The following is a 20,059-nucleotide window of genomic DNA, read 5'->3' on the forward strand; positions in this document are numbered from 1 at the left end:
CAGTAAAAGAGCAATGTTTTAGAAAAGGCCTTGGAGAACAGCTTTTCCATTAAAACTGGAAGGGATATGATGGGGGGCAGAGTGTAATACTTGGGCCTAGGTCTCCTTGGTGCTAACTCTGCTTTCAGCTGCTTCTGCAACGTTTCCTCCTCTTTTCTCCGTGCACAGTCCAAGCTTGCTGGCAACTCCCATAGTTGCTGCTGGAAAGGCAGGGAGCCGGTAGGGATGCAGATACAGGAGTAAGGCATCACCTCCGGATTTGGCAGTTTTTCCAGACTTAAGAAATTTGAAGAGCTGTGAATTTCCCTGTAATTGCCCACATTTCTCAAAGCTGTTTCCCAAAACACCTCCAGCTGCCAACAGTGATCGCCGATATTTGCCTAACGATCCCTTTTTCCAGGTGGTGCCAGTGCAGTTCTGTAGCAGAAAATAACGGGATTGTAGTCTGTTAGTCATGTGTTAAAGTGGCTAAAATTATGTTGCCTCTTTTCTTCCTCGTGCTCCTCCTCCTCTTTGTGCCTCTGCCTTGCCCATTCTCCGCCGCGCATGCTTCTGTGTTCAGATCCTGCCTCTCCTAAGAAATGCAGAGCTCGCTTTGGCCTCAACCAACAAACGGACTGGTGCGGCCCTTGCAGGTGTGTATCGGTATCTCCTCGCTGCTGGGTGTTCCTGGGACAGTGGGTTCAGCTCCAGGTGTCCTTCTGCAGCCATCTGGCACCACTGGGGGCTGCTCTGCCACCCACCAGGGATGGGGTGTGCTCTGGGCGTCCTCAGGAATTTTCTGAGCTGTAAGGGACAGGCTGTACTCTGGGATTTTTATCCCTTCTGGGGCAGTGTTGGTTTAGTGCTGTACATATTCCTCAGCTGATAGACTTTCCTGGTCTTAAAAGCTTATTTCCAGGATGGAGACCTCTGTGACCCTGACATGAGGCGCTTTTTTCACTCCGTTAGTGCTTTCCAGTCGCATTAGTGGCACCCTAGGACCTGCAATGAGGATTTGATGGGGCCTTTTTTTTTATACCGGGCTAACCTTGTATTTCAAGTTCCAGCTCTTCCTGAGCCTTAAATTTTGCAGTACCCACCATGGGTAGGGTGGGACAGCCTCAAGCAGGAAAACAGAGCAGTGCTATGTTCCTCAGGCTCTCAGAGATGGATTTGGCCAGGCAGCAGTAAAGTTCACATCAACCAAGTGCTGCTTGGCTCAGAGGGGCTGCAAAGGCAGCCGGGCAGAGAAAGCTCCTGGGAGCTTCTGGATCTGGGTGTTGAAGCACAGAGAGACTCCAGCTTGCACAGAGGTCTGCAATTTGCAGTTTTACACCAATGCATTTAGGAAAAAGATGGAAGTAAAGTGATGTGTTCACTTCGGCTTGAAGTGACTAAAACCATTTCATCGACCCAAATCCAGCCCAGACTTTGCTGCACCCCAAGCTCCAGTCCCTGTGTCTGAACCCTGTGTAAGCTCCCCTCCTGCGCCTCAGCATGCCACAACAGCAACAGCAGAGCTCCCTGTTTGCCTTTTATTCCCTGGGTAGTGTCATCAAGCACCATTTTTTAAATTAAGAATCCAGACAGAGCTCCCTTAGTATCTTGTTAATACTCGAATATCCAGAGGGGGCTGCTGGAGCACCCTGTGTCCCTGCAGCTGAGCCACCAGGCCAAATGCCCTGTTCTCTTCCATGGACGCTTCTTCCACTTTTCCTCTGCCTCCACTCCAGCTCTGAACTCAGCTTCTCCTCTGCACGGCTTCCCAATTAACACAGGCTGCTGGAGTACCCAGACACCTTGGCATGCTCTTCCTGTACCCTGTGTAACCAAGCCCTGGTCAGCCAGAGCTGCTCTGCAATTCCCATATTATCACACTGCTGCCACTCAGGGGCTCCTGTCCAACGTGCTCTGCTCACCCCTGGAAAACAACTTCCCCAGGAGGGTTTCCACTCCACAGGAGAGGTTATCTGGTTAAGACTGGGTGTTCCTGTTCTAGAGCATTCACACTCCTCGCCTGTACCCTGGATAAACACTCCTGGGTGCTGAAGTTTCCAAAGGAAGAAGGATAAGTAAGTTCCCTTAGAGAGGATAAACCCCTTTAGATGTGTAACAGCCACCTCAGCATAACCCATGGACTGGGTCATTATCAGCAGTCTGTAGTATCACATCTGCTTTTTTCCCCGTTACTTTAAATCAAATGAATGGGCATATTCCTATAATCTTAAAACAAGTCATTGAAACTCTATCCTGCAGCTACTCCCAAGATGTCTGTGGGAAACACAGCTCCTCCTCAGGCTTGTCTCTGGGGAATTTCTACCCATGGAAAATACCCTTGAGAGAAATACTCAGTTCAGCTGAGCTGTTGTGCTTCCTATCGCAGTAACTGGGTCAGCAGGGCTGATGATGGCACTGACAGCAGTAATAGCACTGCTCTTGTTCACATTCAGTGCAAGTCATGTTTAATACTGGACTAGTTAATACACATTCTCACACCATCTGATTTTTCATTAGGAAGATCAAAGAAAGGCATGTGCCCGCATTAGTGAGTTCTCCATTTGATCCGTTTTCCTCAAGTGAGACAGCCAAGGCTGGGAGCCAGGTGGGAGATGTTCTTTTACCTGTTCTAGCTGTAAAGGCTCCAGCAGAGGAATTGTCCCTTTGATACTATAAAGGTGACATCTTGAGAACTCTTGTTTGAGGATCTATACTGAGGTGCTCAGTGAACCAAGGCAGGTGACATGAGGGATCTCTCACATGGAGAGAAGGAAAACCAGCTCAACAAAGAGTGAACATAAGATAGTATGACAGACTGGCAACCAGAGGCAGTTAAAACAATCTGGATGTACAAGGTGACACTTGGAACTTGGGATAAATACTGAACAGAATTGTGACAGGATGTGAAGGAATCATGGCCAAACCCAGCTACAGCATGAATGGTATGTGACTTGTATTTTTGATACCTCCAAATCATAACATCCAAACAAGTGGGGAACCTGTGTGTTTCTTCCAGGAGGGATGAAGACAGGCTGGTACCTTCTCCCTAAGGCAGATGTTGCTGCCTTAGGGATCCTCCCAGTCCCAGCAGATTTTTTCTAGAAGAGCAGGGCTGGGGGAGGAGAGCTGTCCCCCATTGGGCCAGTAAAGTCATCCCCAGCTGATAAGCTCAATCACTCTCCACAAAATAGAAGCATGGAACTGAGTCTGTCACCACTGCACAACCACTCATACCCTTCTGCCAAATCTTTCTCCCTAATGTCTGCCCACATTGCATTTTGCACATATACTCCCCAAGGGAGAGGTCACATCAAGGGGAGGTCACAGCAAACATTTCCTCTCAGGAACCCCATGGGCTGGAGTGTGATTGGTAGCTCTGTCAGGGCTGATTTTCTCTTAGCTCAGTGAGCAGATTAAAGGTGATCTGCCCTCCAAGGAGCAACAAGGCCTCTGAAGGCCTCAGGACTGTTCCAACTTTTCAAAGCAGACGCCCTCAAGACCATCTCCCTCCAGCTGGTCCCAGGCTGCTTCCTTCCCTTTTCCTGAATGGTTCCTGAGCACATGTCTGCTCAGCTGTATCACTGAGTTGTCTTTGGAGGGTGGGAATGAATGGGAAGTACACTAAGATGCAGAAATAGAGCAGAAAAGAGGAGCTGAGAGCTAAGGCCAGGTTGGATGGTACTTGGAGCAACCTCTGGTCTAGTGGGAGGTGTCCCTGCCCATGACAGGGAGGTTGAAACAGGATGAGCTTTAAGGTCCCTTCCAACCCAAACCAGTCCATGGTTTTAAGTAGATGATACTGTGCACAAGGCTAGAGAAGTGCTGGGAAATGGGCTCTTGGAACCTTCAGATTTTGAGATGAGAAAAGCTGAGACTGGAAGGGCAGTGTCCCAGCAGAGCACAACCTGGCGCTGCTAAGCACAGTGGTGCTGACGTGCCCTGTGACACCAGTGCACACGACTGTCCTGCAGTCCCTGCATGGGTTCTGCAGCAGGTGGGGAGGGGACCCATGGGGGGGAATGCTTTAGGCCTGAACTCAAGAGAACCAGGCACCCGCACAGAATCCGAGTAGTTGGGGTGGTGGCTGGTGAGGAATGACCTCACAGGTTGGACGTTTATTATTTTGATTTTCTCATTGTTTGGGGTGTTTTATTATTATCTTAAAATTTTATCGTTTCGCTTTTTTATTATTTCCATTTCATTGACTTGATAATTATTATAACTTTGAGGTACTTTTTTCTTCCCTGCTGTTTTAGTTTTTATTTCTACATTTTGAGTTTCACATCTGTTTGATGCCCTCCTCCTCCTCCTCCTCCTCCTCCTCCTCCCGGGCTCCGCTCCTGGTCTGCGGGCGCCGCCTGGCGGTTTTCCCGCAGCGCTGAAGGCCCCGCGGGGAGAAGGGGACGGCGGATCCGCGCGGGCTGCCGGAACTCTCCCGTTACTCACAGGCATCTCTCTCCGCTCTTCCAGGAGGAAAAAGAAGTGCATTCGGTACCTACAAGGAGAAGGACGCTGTGCCAGCCCAGTTTCTTCCGATGGAAGTGCTATAGACTCCCCTCCATCCCCACCGGACGCACTCCGATGCATCCCCTCCGCCTTCCCGTCAGAGCAGCTCGCAGCCCCCGCCGACCCCGAGCACCGCGACCAGCCCGAGCCTTGCCCCGTGTCCGCGCACCTCCCGCCCGCCTCCGGCCCCTCCAGACCAGGCGCCCGGCGCTCCTCGGCGCCCCCCGCCTACAGCCGCGTCTCCTCGGGGACATAGTCCCCCGCCAGCTGCTGGCCACACCGGGCACTCCGCTCGCCCACCTGGTTCCACCGCCCCTGGACGAGGACCAGAGGTCCAGCCAAATCCCCGTATCACTATAAAACATGCGAAGTTTGGCGACGGGATGACTTAAGGATGACGGAAAACTCGCTGCGTTGGGTTTTTTTTGGAGGGGAGGGGTGATAAAGATAGAAAAGCAATTTTAGAAAAAAGGTAAAAAAGTACTTGCCAAAATTTAAAGTGCTGATGAGTAAACAAGCCTTTTGTCCCTCCCCTGTGATGCTTTTTTTGTTGTTGTTCGGGGTTTTGGTTTCTTTTTTTACTGTATTATCTCCAAGTGTGGCACGGAGCAGAGCCATATCCCCCGCTTGCTGCTGTAGGTGGTAGGTGCTGTCAGTCTAACCCTAGCTTCCACTCCCTGCCCTCCAAGCTGTTTGAAAGTGTAGTCACTCACAGATCTCCCATAGCCATTACACCACGGAGCTGAAAAAGCTGGAATAGGAGCATTTTTTAAAAGCCCGTTTGTCTGAAAAGGAAACGTAGCGATGCCAGTGTTCTGATCCAACCAGGAAAAAGATAAATACTTAAACTAATGAGGTGAATTCTTTGAACTTCTTTGAGAGCAGGAAGATGTTGTTTGCAGGTAACAGGTCTCTGTGCAGACATGTCCCGTTCCCCAGTTGTACAGCGAGGCAAAGAGCACCGGGCAGGCAGAGGAGCACGGACCGGCTGCTGGAAGGGCCGATGGTTGCCCAGGGCATCGGTCAGGTGCAGGGTCCGCCCTGTTGTTTGGAATTACCTTTTGCAGATGCGGATGGTAAGAAATCCCAGCAGACAGACTGGCCAAAGCCTGAGAACTCAGTCTGTGGGGTTTGTAGGCTCTGTCGAGCTCTGTGCTCCACAGCGGGGAGCAGGGCAGGGCGCGGGGGGAGCCAGCAGACGCAGCAGGCTGGCCACGGGCCGGGCTCGCACCAGCCCGGGCTGAGGACCCCGCTGGCGTCCTCTGAGCCGATGGGGCAGGGGAGGCGTGAGCTCTCCTGCTGCAGGGCAGCGTGCCTGCAGAGTAGCACTCACTGCCCTGCTCTGGGCTGTGGGCATCTGTCTGCACGTAACCTCCGTGAGATAAGAACCCTCTTTTTCATGATTCGGTGTAGAACTTTTAAAAAATACTCATTCTAGCTTCTTCTTGGAAGACTCTCCCTCCGCCCAATGACAATGCCAAATATTAATGTATTCGCTCCAGCTTTAAAATGTTTACCAGTTTCTGGCATTGTATTTGTATTTTCAGTTTGATAAACAAAACACCGTGGATGGATTACGATCTCCATGAACTGATGTAAATCCCAAATAACTCCAAGTTCTGGATTTACTTCAGGTTTACAGTCTTCTCAGAGATCACAATCTAGTCCACTGCAGACTTTTTTTCCTGTTTGAAAGAAATCTATTCCAGACTGCTGAAGAGAAAAATGATATACCACGCAAGAGGTAGAGGGAGCACTATTTTTTTCCTACTTAATAGATGGGTTTTGGAGTACTGAATACAAATTATGTAGTAATATTATTGTAGAACTGCAAGAAATTTAAGATTACCTTTATAATGTACAAACTATTTTTATATTTTTTTCTTAATGCAAAAACACAGACCATAATTTTTTACATTGGATTAAACATAACTTTTTAACTAAGTGTATGCCTCAGATTTAAAATTTTTTTTTATAAAAACAAACCTGACTAGTGTGTTTAGCTTTGGGTTTAGTCCCTTTACTTAGTTTTGCTTAAAATAGTGTAGATTTTTTTATTTCTGGTTTTAGTTTAGAAGAACCTGTTTCTTTATTCCTCTCCTGTGTAAATGTAACTTCAGAAGCACTGACAGAAAGCTATGTGTACAAACCTGACAAGTTTGCAAAGAGTCATTTTGAAGTTTGAATTATCTTAACCCTTGGAGAAGTAGCATTACCTGATCCAATGCCAACTGTACACTCGTGTACTGACTGCACTCAGAGGGTTAATTACATAGCACTAGATCAATACGCAATCCGCTCATTTTAAATTATTTTAGCAAGCTTAGCCAACAGCATGTTCCAGTGCTGAACAGAGGAACTCAGATTTGCCAGACCTAACATGGTTTCTTTAATGATTTGATGTTCAACCAACCAAAAAAAAAAAAAAAAAAAAAAAAAAGCAGCTTTAAAAAATGGCTGTGTCTCAGCTCATCATCTGTCACTCTCAGACCCTCTGCTGTAAGGTGCTGTAAAAGTGTCACCTACTGGAAACACGGCAGACGACAGGCCAGCCACCACAGCCTGGTGAACCCCATACTGCGTGTAAGGCTGGTGTAACTTAACACCCGACTGGTATCGGATGACAGATGGAGTGTAGCAGCAAAGCAGACAGGTAGAAAAGAAAAAGCAGATATGTCTAAATAGCACCAGGGGAAATTTCAGGGAAAGTCCTGATCAGTATTAAACTGGCCGAGGCACCCAGACCAGCCCTCATTAATTTCACACCCTGGGACTTTCACCCACTGTTTTCAAGGCTCCTCTGGCCCCTCTATGGTGTTGGAAGTCCCTGCCTGAGACTTGCAACAAGCAAAAGGCTCGTCTGCATTACAGCCTCCTCTCACCATTGTTATTCCAAGTGATTCCTGCAAAAGCACCTTAGTGACACCTAACACCCCCTCTCCAGGAGCCCTTCCCTGTACCTTAGTGGCACGGAAGCGTTTTCTGAGCCCCAGAGCTGGAGCAGTCACATCCACAGCGTTGCTCTGCCTATGTCCTGCTCTGTACATACAGGGTTATAGGCAGACCTTACCCTGTGCTTCCATCTCCTGCACAAAAAACTCAGAATTATCAACTTGTGATATACTACACTCAGTTTATACTGGGGTAACTAAGAAAATTTCATTTTCAAACACAGAAAAAATACATTTAGGCTGCCCCTTCCCACAACAAAACAGTATGACTTACTTCTGTTTTCCATGGCCCAATGGCTGATAACCAATACCAAAACAAAGTTATTCTTTCTTATTAATACCAAAAAAAGACGTGTCTTTAGAATTACCATATGAAGTGTTGCCATTTTGGGTTAGTACTCCTTTTTAATAGAAGGAAGACACTGCTCTGAAGTTTGTATCTCAAGCTGTTGGGTTTTTTCCTAGTTATTTTACATCAGTTTTAAGTCTTCCTGAACTACATATTTGAATTCCTGGAATCAGTCTGAATGTAGAAGTCATGGAAGTACCACTTCATTAAAACAAGTAAAACCACTGTATGGATGTAGTAGGGATAAATGTTTTGCAGCTGTACCTTAATTTGTCCAGTGACTATCCATCATGTGTTGTCATTTTTTTTTTTTTTACTTCACTCAGTTTGTATTTTTTGGCTTTATGTTCAAAGTATGTTTATAGCTTTATAAATAAAGTAATCGCCAGACTGGCTGTTCAAGAGAGGCCACTGGAAGTTATAATGCTATCAAACTCTTAATTAACTTTTTCTTAATATTCAAGAGCATTCTTGTTTGCTTTTGTTTTTTTTCCCTTCAGCATTTGTATGGTTGAATAGTTTTTAGAATAACTGCCAGTAACCTTCAATGGGTAAGACTGAAAGAGTAAGCAGAGGGCACAAAGAAAATACTTTTTTCTACAATTCCTACTGACAACCCAGCCTTCCCTCTCCCTACCCCCACACTTAATCCCTTTATATCCTAGAGAAGCCAGAGCCCTGATCATGCACTGACTTAAAAAAAAAAAAAAAAAAAAAAAAAAGTTAGGGAAGGACCATACAAGTTAAACAGCAACAGAAAGTTCAGCAGTGGGAAGTCAGTCTCTCCTGCTTTCTGGAATTTCAGAGTACACAGCCAGTGCCTGTTACAGCAGCTAGGAACAGGTTCAGCTGAAGCATGGAACACAGGGAGCAGCCATGTGACAGCCCAAACCCTCAGCTCTGCCCCAGTATCCTTGTCTAGAGCTGAGCACTAGTATTACTGGAGTGGGTAAGACAATTGAGAGACACAAGAGAGGGGAAAAAAAAAAAATAGTCTTTTCCTGCTGACATCCCTGCCAGGAAGCTACAGAACTTGAATCTGGATGAAATCTGAGTCAGTACTACAGAGGAATTTCAATTAGAGAAAGTAAGTTATGCAATCCTAACTACCAAGGCTAGTGAGAGTATTACAAATCTGCCAAAGCTACACAATGCCTTGAGCACGCAGACCAGTCTTCCCCTACACCTCCACAGTGCCAAGTGTCACAACCTGGGGCTTCAGCAGAGGCTCCACCACTCCACATCTGACCAGCTGCTCTCACAATTACCAAGTTCCAGCCCAGGTGTGGTTATGAAGGCACAGCACAGTTGGAGCAGTGCAATGAGGAAGATAAACTGTGTCTTTGTCTCTCCCTCACCCTAAAAAGCAGCATGAGGCACTGCACAAGGCAGTGGCTGCTGACAAACATTGACACTGAGCTCTTGACAAGCACCCAAAAGAATTTGCACAGGCTGCTGCCACCAAACACAATTACACCCAGCTTCTGTATTAGCCACAGCACTCTGAGGACTAAGTGTACTCTGGAACACTGCACACACAGATGGATTTATTTCTTACATGAATCCAGCATAAGCTGAATATTAACTACAAACAGCCACAGAAATGACATCACGTTTTCCTCCAGGAGTGCTTTTAAACTGAGGTGCATGGTTTGTAATACAGGCTGCTTGAAAGGCAAAGTGTAGCAGTGGAGTATTTTATGCCCACTGACAATGTCCAATATGCCCAGTATAATGCACAGCAGCACAAAGGCAGGCCCTGCAACCTCCTGAGCAACCAAATGGGAGGAGCAGTTGTATCCAAAGCATGGGTTTGAATGCTTCTTTAGAGCAAATTCTGAATGCTTTCATAACAACTACATCCAAAATTCAGGTAACCTTGGTAAGCCATCAAAAAATTCTCTGGATATTTAACCATAACCCAACTTCATCTCAAAGTTGCCCACTGTGCCTGACTAATACCCTGCATTAGTAATTTTTTAAAAATCTAGATGTTTTATTTCAATTAACCACTGTCTCAGTGCTATTATTTCTACACTCAGTAATAAGTGACAGTAAAATTGTCTAGTTCCAAATAACTAGAACCATTTGCAAACAAGTTTGGAAGCCCTTTATTAATTCAGAAGTGAAACACCAGTATTTCAGGTGAGATAAGTATGTTTATTAAGGTTCATTCTACTCTAAGGTTTATACAGAGAATGGAATGCAATACAAGCTAAGAGCACACCTCAAAGATCTACCACACAACCATCCCCTACTCCCTATAAGGGAACTGTAAAAAAAAAAAAAAAAAAATATCAGAAAACCAGTTTAACTAGTTGCAAGTGGCTTTGTCCAAAGAAGATAAGCTTGCTAGTGCATTAGCTTTGTATGCAATAATTAAGTCTCTACAAGCTGAAGTAGCACATACAGAGGCATAAGATTCCCTGTGGACAAATGAAACCATATTTCCTAGAGCTACCTCATAAGGGTCTTTAAAACTGCCTTACAACCAGCCACTAATTGTATGCACAGGTCAATAATATTAACTTTGGTAATGTCAGTCATTTTTGGTCAAATCTAGATTCCACTTGAAACAGTAAAATGTATAAAACCACACCCATCCTGTGCATAAAGCAACACACTTTATTTGCTATCACCTAGAGGCAGGTCTTCAAGACATAGCTGAAGTATTCAAATTTAACTGTCAGGAGCTTGTTTAGTTCTAAATCACATTTTCACTAGTCTATAAGGCAAGAGTAAAAGGACAAGAAAGTGGTCATTTTTTTTTTAAATGCAGGACAAGAACAATCTTGATAATTATATAGCTTTAAGTAACACTTAACTTTTCTCCACAATGTTTTTGTAAGAAATCCAATAACATTTTTACATTATCTAGTTCCCCAAGACATATTCTAGTTTGTTTTTCTTTCTGAAGTTATCAATACCCTGTAAATACATGTGTTTTGCTCCTCTTGAGGAAGAAGTCATAGATGTTTTTATTTACAACAATCCTTAGCACTGTAACTGGACTTCAACAGTTTAAAAGTATAATGAAAATGATAACCTCAAGTGCTACTTCCCATACAGAATCCACACTTAGTTCTGTTTTATTCATTGCAAAGTAAAAAGACATCCAATTACACTAGTTAAAATTCAGATCTAAATCCGTACTCAAAAAAAACACTACACATGCAAAGGGAACAACATCCTGCTAACACAACTTCATTTGCTGCTGCATTTGTCTAATATTAACAATTATGAACAGGGCAGTGCAACTAGTATTTGGAATAATCCTTACAGTGTTTGAGTGTCAGGCACAATACTTCATTTCTCTTCACACCACTGGTTCTCTTTACGCACCTGGAAGAGCAGTTTAACTGTTAGTATGCTGCAGTGAAATTTAAGCCTTGGCTGTAAATACCCATAAACATTCAGGATTATTTACTGCAGGGAGACAAACTGGGAGCAGCTTTAATTTTTCACACAGATGTTGCAATTATAAAGTCCATCTTCCAAACTGGCCTGTTTATTAATGTAAGCCAGGTTTTTCATGCCTAGGCTTGATCAAATCTGAAATTTTCCAACCAAGTAAAGCCAACAGAATATCTTGCGTCTAAGCCATTTGTTTCATGACACAGCATTGAAAAATACCCAAGGCTACAACTAATTGCCTTGTATTGAAACCAGGCATCTTGTTGTGCTTTTTCCCCAACTCTGCTATTTTCCAGTTGGTTTGTTAGTCAAGTTTTAAGATCAATGAGTTCTTACTTGGAGAACCCAAACTTGCGTTCCCATCCACGTGCAGCAATACATCTTCAGCATTCCTACTACAGCCCCAAACCAGCAAACTAAGACCACCACAAACAATCCTATGTGCTTTCTTTATTAGACATGTCAGAACTAGAAAAATCAAGACACTCTGACCTTTTCAGGTAATTGACTGCAAGCATGGTAGATACCAAAAAGTTATCTTCTAGTAGCACCCCAATTATGACAAGTAGATGCTTTAGTTTACATTTACTTGTAAAAAGTCTGTTGCATCACAAACTGAGTTATGAAGCACCACACTGTAATTCAGCACAAACAGCCAGCTAAATTATAATTAAACCTAGATCAAGTACCTGTGCTTCTTCCTCTTCAGTGAAGTCATTCTTAATATTGAATGTCTTGCGAATTTCTTCTGGAGTTTTCCCCTTGATCATGTTTGCCACTGTCTTGCATGTGACATCCAGCAAACCTTTGATGTCCAAGTAGTTTGCAGCCTGTAAAAGTTTTCAGATTTAAAGCCTCCATATCAATATTCTACCTCTATAGATGCACTATGGAAGTTTACACTGAAATTTTAGAATACTGTATGCAAACAGATCACCTCCACTTTGAGAGGCTTCTAGCTAGAACCTTCAGGGTACAGTACCTAAAGCTTGCTTGTCAAACAGAAGGTAGTCATTTGTACCATGAAAAACACTGCTCCTGCTCCACCTTTTAAAAATAGCTTTCAGAAGTCTGCCAGCATCCAAGATCTTCAGTGTTGCAGCAGTGTTAACTAGCCAAGGCAGACAGTGTTCGCTCACAAGGTACAAACTTAACAGTCAAAGTTAAATTTTCATTTTTATGCAGATCTCCAGAACTCTATAACTAGTAATAAGCCCTCAACTTGGACTTGAGAACCACAAAAATAAAAGACAGCACTATTTAGAAAAGTATATCAATTGATGAGTGAGTATAAATGCCAGCATTAGGGTAACAAGCATTCCAACTCAGCAATTTCAGACAATACTTAAAGAACCACCTGCCCTCCCCACATCCCCCCCCTTCCAATGAAGAAATAACTCAAGCATAAAGGCTTTATTTCATAGCAGAGCTTCACTTCAGAGGCACAGCCTTTGCACTTCTTGAGGACACTCACCAGGATAAGTTCAAAAAGTGTTCCTTGGTCTACTTTCAGAAACTCTTGATCCCACACAGGGATGTCATCTGTTCTCTTTTCTTTGTTCTCATCATCCTCAGGAGGAGGTGGATCATCCTTGTGATGGGTGCACCACTGAATCACCTAATTATGGTTTTGATAAGAGTTTTATCCAAGTGTTTCTCCCATTAAACACCAACTATAACCATATTTTGGAAGAAATTTACCTTCTTCTCTAGGCTAATATTAAAATCCTGTATGAACACACTCAAATCCTCAGTATTTTCATTTTAAGAACAACTGATCCCTGATCCCAGAATACAACAGCTTTCAGAAATCCCAAATGAGTTAGTAGCATGTTAATTACTTAATCTGAAAAGCCAGCTGCTGGTGCTATAAAGTTATTAGTCCCTGTGTCAACATACATGGGCTGTACAAAAAAAACCCCAAAACCTCATTTTGCTCTATTTAATCTGTTTGCAGAAACATACTTTGTATTAAGCAGACCACTACACAGGGAAAGAGTGCAACATGGTAATAGTTACCAGCACATCACATTCACCCCAGTACAAAGTTCAGCCAGAAAGATTAGTGTTGGTTTGGGGTTTGTTTTGGTTTTTTTTTTGTTTTTTGTTTTTTTTTTTGTTTGGGAACAGGTAATCTCATGACCCAGACAAATAAAAGGAGCAGGGATCAACTGCAAGCAAAATCCTGTTCCATTTCACCAACCCAAGACTCTTCACAAGTTTAAGTTATGGGTCTGTTCACTAGGAAACAATTCCTAACCCTGTATTTACCCCAAAACAGGCACAATAGTTTGGTACTTACTTGGGCACTACTCTTTCTAAAACAAACAAACTTAGACACCACACAATTACACTCTTCTCCCTTGACCTAATGGCCTGGTCTGTTAACAAATTTAATACCACCAAGTGCACACAGTGTCTCAAGCACTGCCACTGCACATCACTCTCACCACTGCCTGTCCCTTAATCCTTTCTCCAAACATTTGCATCTCATGAACAACCACCTCAGTTAAAATCAGTGTTTTAACACCATGAAATGTCAGCATGCAGAGATGCCCACTGGAAGCCTATCTGGCTTCCAGCTGCTGTTCCAGGTCACCCCTGCACATGCTCTGCCATTACCAGCCTGCAAGCCTCAACCCATATGTTCATGCACCTTGATTTGGTTAAACTTGTAGCACATGAAAAATATTTTTAAGTAATTGCTCATAACACCCAACTCCAAGATGAATTTCACTTTTCTTTACTGCCAAGCAGCACAACCACTTTCATCATCTTACCTTTTTTAAAATGGCTGCATTAACATTTGGAAGAGGGACTGGGTCATCATCACCTTCATCATCCATTCCCAAATCTAAAAATGGAAAGATGACTGAGCAATTGGCAGACAAAACTATTTAGTGAACTGAGATGCTTCATCAATTTCTCACTATTTTGACAACACTAAGGCTGAATGATTGGTAACAAAGTGTAAAGGAGACAAATCCCTCCATAGACACCCTTGTGAGGGCCCCCTGGCACTTTCTTTGAGATAAGAAAAACTACTTGGTTAGAATGACTCATGTTAGAAAAAATGCAAGTTCTTCCTCTTATCTTTTCAGAATATTATTGGTTAGGTTTGATTCTTTATAATTGGTTGTCCCAAACAAAGAAAGATAATGTAGTTGGCCAAAATGTGTTAACCCTGTTTTCCATTGGTTTACTTGTGATCCCCCCAAACCCTATAAAAGTACACGTGTGATCCCCCATCTTTGGATTTGTAGCCTGACCCCTTCAGGGACGATAATAAAGCCTGTGGAAAAAGTCTGAGCTGCTCTCCCGGTCTTTTTACGCTGGCTGGAAAGTAAGGTTTCTGTGAGAAACCATGAAGCTGAGTGCCTGAAAGGCCAGCACTCACAAACCTTGGAACTGTCCCCTGCCCAAGAACAACAGGGCAGAGGGCACAAGAAAAAGTCACAACAAAGGACCTCTAAACTGTGAGGACAGGAGTTTTTGAAAGGCTTTGTGGAACTATGGCTGCATTATACATCCTAGGTTGTACCAAGTTGAGGTTACGTGGATGATAAATGCTAAGGCTTGCCTCACCAAATGAGAGCATCTACAAACTATCAGCTAAGCAGTCACTTGCTAAATTAGCGTTCTGAATCTGCATATGAAATCAGATGCTGAACAGTGTGACAAACATTTGTGTATTTTTACTACTTACATAGTTTCTACCCACAAGTTCTCACTGAGAGCTCTCATTCATGATTAAATAAGAATGCAAATCTACAGTGGTAAATAGATACAGTGTCTTGTCCTCTGCATGAACAGGAAATACTGTAGCCACAGAAGTGGTCACAATCTGAATCACTTGTAACTGATCCTGTACCAGCTGAAGAAGTTCACATGGTAAAACAGCACCGCAAATCCTTCCATCCAAAAAAAAAAAAAAAAAAAAAAAAAAAAACCACCACTAATAAAGCATGCTTCCAATACTCCTGTTTTGAAAACTTGTCAGTGTGCTCCAGAGAGATTTGGATTTGTCCCCTTGATATGATCAAGGAATCAATGCAAAAATTAAGAGAAATATATAATTAAAAGTTTCAACTTTATATACAGAATACCACATTAGCCATCTTTGATTAGAGAATGTGCTTTTTTGTTACCCAAATGCTAACACAGTTGGTTGACACCCTAGCTGTCAAAGACATCTTGCAATTAGTTATGTAACTGAATAGCAATGCAGACCTCCATTCATTACATGCAGATGAGCCAATTCAACATCACTAAGGAACCCAATTTTAAAGAAAATGACCATCATCACTCCTCAAATTTGTACATTATAAAAATCAGGTAATTCAGTATTTAGACAAGTCCACTACTCTTGTTATCAGTGGGATGCTAATTAACACTACTATTCTGTTAGAAATTACTCCACATATTCAGAACTGAAACACTGCCATTAAAACATACTGAAATAATTCAAGCAATATCTGAAGTTCAGTCAACTCCGCTTGATTTGTCACCATCACCTCTGAACCAGCAATTTCATGTTAGCAGAAAATTGATATTTCATTGGTGGTCCCGTGGTGCTCAGTGCAACCCAAATGTTCAGCTCCTCCCTTCTCAGCTGCAGAACCCAACACACAAAATAGATGCTCAGCCACCTGCACTGAAAATGCATTTCACCTGTACTAACAGACGAGTTCCCTCCCAGGCTAGAAAGAGGCAACTTTACGGTGCCCAGCTTACACACTTCCCATGAGTAACTTCCCTCTATCTCCAGTTGAGTGTCACTTAACACCAGCACTGGCACAGCTCCTGCAGGAGAAAACTGAGAATTGTGCAGCCTAATGCATTCCATTTCCTGTTTGTGTTACAGCCATGTTCAAATAGCATTTTATAAACAGAAGTGTTCAGTGCCTGACAATTCAACCTTATTTTTACTGGTCTTATAAGGTGTCACAGCCAAACAAGATTGACATGCAAGCCAAACAAGATTGACATGCAAGAGCAGAATATTAACTACATGTACAGAAATAACTGTTGCCAAGTTAGTTCGTGAATACATCCAAAAACTAGGAAAAAAAACCACCAGTAAACCATGAGGATTTACACTAGAGGGATCAGTTTGCTCTGTATCCCAGCCATCTGGCAGATTTCCCCTCCCCCACCACATGTTCTTTTGTTTCAAATTTATGTCAGCAGGAGATCAGATCTAAGTATCTATCCCAAATAATTTAAGGGCATTCACAAGCGCACAATACAGGTTTAACTTCAGCTCCTTATTGCACTGATTTATTATCTCCTGCTCCATACAAGTGATATTTATGTTCTAAGACTGTTTTGTGTAATTAAATACACTGAAGTTTTAAACATTATTAATATTCTGTTTGCTTAACTCTCACAGAACTGAAGTAGACTGTAGGCAAGGCAGTGGGCTATTTGTATTTTACTGACCTCCCTAGAAGTGCTCTTAACCAGAGCTTTTTACAAGAGCACATCCATCCTAAACAGTTTCAGCTACAACAGCAAGAGTTCCAAGACAGCAAGCTGCTCCATAGACCTGGGAACCCTTTTCCAGCACAGTACCAGCTTGTTTCAATTACTGTCCAAGAGTCTTCCTCAGGGTCTCACACTCTTACCTTCCAGCATAGTCTTTATAGTCACAGACTGTTTTGCAATTTCCACATCAACCTCAAAGATTTCTCCATCTGAACTCTGCAGTTTAATTGAAGGCATCTACAAGAGAAGGACAGTTATTTCCACACAATATTCAGCAGATGTTACTAGTTCAGCTGACTCAAAGATGTGCATCACCTCTACTGCTGAAATTGTTTCTTCTCAACAGCAGATAGCCTCAGATAATCTTAAGGTGCACTTGGATCATTCACTCGTGAATCAATAGCCCTAAATTCATTAATCCCCATGCTTAAGAAACAATGGCTGACTGAAGTCTAATTTCTAAGCTTCTTTTTTATTATTATTTGAAAGCATAAAATACACAGATTTAGTCAATAGTGCCTTTGTTTTTTCCCCCAGTACAACACTACAGATATCTTTCTCTTGAAAAAACTTTCAGGACTTCCAAAACACCACTTGCCTTCAAATCCAAACTGCTACTCACTTCAGCTGCTCAAACGATGTCAGATCCCAAAAGAAGTTTTCAAATTATAGCCTCTGGAACAGAACCATAACATTGAGGCTGGAAGAAATTCCCCTAGAGAGAGTCTAGTCCAGTCTCCCTTGCACCAGAGTTAAACAGACCAGATTACTTGAGATCAAAGGCTTTCCTCCAGAAGTGTTTGGTCTTCTGAAGAGATTAAAAAACAAACTCCTACAAGGAAGGCCTCCAGCACTCACTACTGCTTTTGCAAAGCAGGAACAAGATCCCTACTTGCTTAGCATCTGAAATGACCATGCATTTTAACAAAGCTCCTCAAATAAAATGTAGTAAGACCTACCAAATAAGAGGCAGTGGGCTTGAAAGATCTCATTAGCAGAAACACAATCAAATTTTATAGGAAAGCGTTATTCCAAATATGAAACAACTCAAACCCAGAAGTAAAGCACATGACACAGCAGCCAGGAGACGACAACTTCTGTCTGAAACTACATATGCAGACTAGGGAGGGTATCACTGCACTTGAGCTAACTAAAGGACACTACAAACACAACTGTCTAGTCACATAAATTTCATAAATTTGTTCTCAATCAGCTAGTGGAATGTGTTCTAAGTTCCTTTACCACTCAAAATATTTGTTAGCAGCAAACCATTGCAACAGTTTCCTTTTCTTTTTGGTCCTCCAGTTACCTGATTCAAGATCACTGAAGCATGTGTTTGCACAGCCTGCAACTACAGCTCTGGAAACAAAGAATTTCAATTAAATTTTGAATGTTCTTCCCCCACCAAACTTACAAACGTCACACGCTAGCTCCTCGCAGTAGTACTTGAGTTATCAATAGTTAATTAACCAGACTACCTGAAGCAAACTTGCACTACTTCTTTCTGAAAGCTCACCAGCATAGTGTGGCTAAGCCTAACAGCCCTGTGCAAACCCAGGCCAAGGGAGGCTTGGCCAATAAGTGTTATTAAGCAGCTCACACCAGCCCTGAGTCCTCATTGCTTTAATTTCCATTTGGCACTGAGCTGCTAGTTAATGTTTACACAGCAACATGAGCCTATATGACAGTGCTAGTTCTAATTAAGATGGGTGTTCTGGAGGAACACAGCCCTGATTGTTCCACAGGAACAAGTGTGTATATATATACATATATATATATATATATATACACACACAAAACCAAAATCTGGATTAAAGCACAGTTCTGGGTTAGCAGTCTGAATTATGTTCTGGGAAAAGTGCACACATTTTACATTTAATGCATCTGTTCTTGCAGTGACTGCCTGGGAGCACTCCAGTACAAACCCAGCTCCATCGCCAGTCTCCCTGCACTTACATAATGCTGCACAGAGCAGAGCCGGCCAGACAGGTATGCTGCCTTAGCCAGGGGAGCCCCAGCAAATATATTTCCCTCCTATCACCCAAACGCACTTCTAACAAGACCTTCAGTTATTGCTGAGCACCTGAAACAGGAAGAATGAAGATAAACTATTGCCTTATCATTGACAACACATTACAATTTCATCCAAATTTCATTTTTTTTTATACCACAGAACTGCTTCCTAGAAAATGGGGGGGGAAGGGGGAAGTAATTTTTAGCAAGCTGCTGTACAGCTCTGGCAGATGACAGTCCCTGGGCAGCAGCACCACTGGGTGACTAAGCAAACCAGTCCTAAAAGCTTTACCCGAAAACAGCACAACAGGTTGGGAGACGGGCTGAGGCCAAACCTGAATTACAGCGGTAATTTACATGTCTAAGCCTGAAACGCCAAGCTCAGCCACCTACAGCTGCGCCTCCCAGCACCATTCCGGATGGATGCCCGCTACTTCCCCCTCGCCTTCCGCGTCAGCGCCGGTAACCAGGAGCCAGGTAACGAACTCACACCTGAGGCGCGGCTGCTCCGGGTCACGGGGGGGAGGGGTGGGGCAGGGCGAGCCGGGAGGGGGAGGCACAGCCGCTCGGGAGCCACGGGGCTGGGGAGGAGAGGGCCTCGGTCTGCTCAGAGGCTTCACTCACCACCCCCGCGGGCAACGGTGCCCACACCGCCCCCGCGGGTGTTTTATTTCCGCACGGCCTAGGAGGGCTCGGCCCCGACGAACCCTGAGAGCTTCGGCCCTGCACAGCCCAGAAGCGCTCATCTTTTGCGTGCGCCCCGGCCCCCGCGATCACTCCACGACCTCCCAACCCTCCGTCCGCCGCAGGCTGCCCCCCCCGCCCCGCTCAGTCCTCACCGTGAGGCTGCGATAGCTTCGCAAACAGACCGTGAGGAGGCGGTGGTAGCGTTCAGGCCCGACTGCGGCGGCGATTTTATACCGAGCGGAGGAGGAGGAGGAAGGACCCGCCCCTCGCCGCGTCGCAACGCCCGGGCTGCCCGTCACGAACGCCTGAGCAAAACACCGCGCCGCGGCTCCCAAACGGTAACAACCGATACTCGCGCCGCCTTCCACGAGGTACGGAGCGGGGAGCGGAGCCGAAACGAGTCTGAGGTGAAGGAGCGGCCGGGGGAGAGTCTTTCAGGCAGCGACGGAGCCGCCCAGAAGCCACACCAGAAACCACACAATAGACGGAGGCCAGGGCCCCTCCCCGCGGCCTGAGGCGCCGCCGCGGGTGGGGGGACGGGCCCTGTGGGGTCCGGACCGCCCCTGAGGGCAGCGTCGGCCGTGACGGTGGAGGGCGCGGCGGTGTCGGGGCGCTGGTTCGGTACCCTCAGCGGGCCCGGCTGCGAGGCGTTGTGATGAAATCGGTCATTCAG

At 44.4% G+C, this 20,059-nt stretch overlaps 2 protein-coding genes across 6 annotated transcripts in view; one reads left to right on the forward strand and one right to left on the reverse strand.

Moving 5' to 3' along the window:
* Positions 1-4,991, forward strand: part of TCF7 (transcription factor 7) — a 69,812-nt gene extending 64,821 nt beyond the window's left edge. The window contains exons 10-11 of one of the 2 annotated variants that reach the window (XM_062502295.1): positions 563-635; positions 4,450-4,991. In XM_062502295.1, the coding sequence (XP_062358279.1) occupies positions 563-635; positions 4,450-4,741 (365 nt within the window). In that variant the 3' untranslated portion in view covers positions 4,742-4,991. The remainder of the gene's footprint in view (positions 1-562; positions 636-4,449) is intronic. The other variant, XM_062502296.1, reaches the window with a different exon arrangement.
* A 1,159-nt stretch (positions 4,992-6,150) lies between these two features.
* On the reverse strand, positions 6,151-19,678 carry SKP1 (S-phase kinase associated protein 1). Of its 4 annotated transcripts, none has more exons than XM_062502300.1 (7): positions 19,539-19,678; positions 16,827-16,923; positions 13,980-14,053; positions 12,674-12,817; positions 11,889-12,029; positions 11,066-11,127; positions 6,151-6,170 (listed from the first exon to the last, which is right to left on the reverse strand). In XM_062502300.1, exons 2-6 carry the CDS (start codon positions 16,921-16,923, stop codon positions 11,092-11,094), a joined length of 492 nt encoding a protein of 163 aa, XP_062358284.1. In that variant the 5' UTR covers positions 19,539-19,678; the 3' UTR covers positions 6,151-6,170; positions 11,066-11,091. The 4 variants fall into 4 exon arrangements, with proteins under 4 accessions (XP_062358284.1, XP_062358283.1, XP_062358282.1 ...); XM_062502299.1 differs by lacking the exon at positions 6,151-6,170 and adding an exon at positions 9,923-10,057; XM_062502298.1 differs by lacking the exons at positions 6,151-6,170; positions 19,539-19,678 and adding an exon at positions 17,996-18,019 and having other exon boundaries at positions 9,923-11,127.
* Positions 19,679-20,059: the final 381 nt, after the last annotated feature.

The sequence above is a fragment of the Cinclus cinclus genome, chromosome 14, assembly GCF_963662255.1.
Source record: "Cinclus cinclus chromosome 14, bCinCin1.1, whole genome shotgun sequence".
Lineage (NCBI taxonomy): Eukaryota > Metazoa > Chordata > Aves > Passeriformes > Cinclidae > Cinclus > Cinclus cinclus.